The 1199-nt window shown below is 44.4% G+C and overlaps 1 protein-coding gene across 1 annotated transcript in view; it reads right to left on the bottom strand.

Moving 5' to 3' along the window:
* The window catches only part of LOC107085142 (RING finger protein 207-like), a 16453-nt gene extending 15254 nt beyond the window's left edge, over positions 1-1199 (bottom strand). Inside the window, exons 1-2 of the mRNA XM_015375322.1 lie at positions 1116-1199; positions 568-758 (exon numbers count right to left, since the gene is read on the bottom strand). Coding sequence (XP_015230808.1) covers positions 568-758 — 191 coding nt within the window. The 5' untranslated portion in view covers positions 1116-1199. The remainder of the gene's footprint in view (positions 1-567; positions 759-1115) is intronic.

Here is a 1199-nt window from a genome sequence, read left to right as displayed (position 1 = left end):
TTTATCTAGGAAAACTAATAGGACTGCCCTAAATGTGATTGTGCACCATAGTTTTCTCTATGCAAGGAATGAAACAGGTTGCTATAGTATCATATGGCAGCTTTAGCTTGTCTAAAGCTGATGGTACTGCTGCCAAATACCAGTATGCTTTGTTTGCTATGTGACTGGGCTTAATGGAACTTTGAGCCCCTTTCAGTATTTGAGCCAAAGGCTAAACTAGAGAGTGGTGTGACTCTGCAGCTGTTTTCACCACCCAGACCTGCCAAACCCTGTCTATGATTCAGGTCACGATTGTCTCTAAATAACAACACTGGGACTGGGTTGGAGTCTCTTAACACTTGGAGGTAAAACTGGACAAATGTTCAAATCCATATGAACTGGATTATTTATCCAGGGCATTCTGTTAGGGTCTGAGGTTGGAGTACTTGACATATCTTGACTTTTGACTCAATGTCACTGTTTAAGGATTTGTGGCTTAGCACCACATGTCGTGTCATGGCTCAGGTGTCCAATGCAGGCTTAGTCATTTAAACTGAGCTTGGCCAACTGCAAAGTTTCATCTCTTACCCACAGAGGGGGCAGCTGAGGCAGCAGTCATTGGTCCGACCTCGCAGACAACGGGCGCAGAAGATATGGTAGCAGTCTAGTAAACATGGAGACTTGTACTGCTCATGGCACAGGTGACACACAAGGGGGTGGAGGTTAGAGCAGTCCTCCTCAAACAGGTTGCCCACATTGGAGAAGATCCCTCCTGCCATCTGAAGACAGCAGGGTGAATAATGACATACAGGATAGCGAAGCTCACATCATTTCATCACTTGAATTAAAAAGGTTTGTGCGGTGGTGTGAAATAACAGTCCAAATATTCCCGTCATTTAAAGAGAGGCTAATCTGACAGAGACAGCAAGCCGGCAACCAAAGAAAAGCCTGAAAACAGATGAAGTAAACATGCAGAACCATTTTAGTCTTCCCAACTCAGGCATGTTATGTGAACACAAATTCAGTCATGACTTTAGATCAAACACCAGATTTACTGTTGACAACATGTATCTGACAAAACTTACTGTAAATGTAGCAGGCTTGTCTGGAGAAAGAACAGAGAGCCACTGTCTTACCTTTCTGTGCTGCAATCAGCTACCCCCAGCAGGAATGGCAGCAATGCAGAAACTCTTCAATAGTCTGCTCATGGGGTCTGTCCA

The sequence above is a fragment of the Cyprinodon variegatus genome, unplaced genomic scaffold (genome assembly GCF_000732505.1).
Source record: "Cyprinodon variegatus isolate N-32 unplaced genomic scaffold, C_variegatus-1.0 Scaffold117, whole genome shotgun sequence".
Classification (NCBI taxonomy): Eukaryota; Metazoa; Chordata; class Actinopteri; order Cyprinodontiformes; family Cyprinodontidae; genus Cyprinodon; species Cyprinodon variegatus.
The sequence above is the reverse complement of the archived record's forward strand: the minus strand, read 5'-3'. Positions and strand labels throughout refer to the sequence as shown.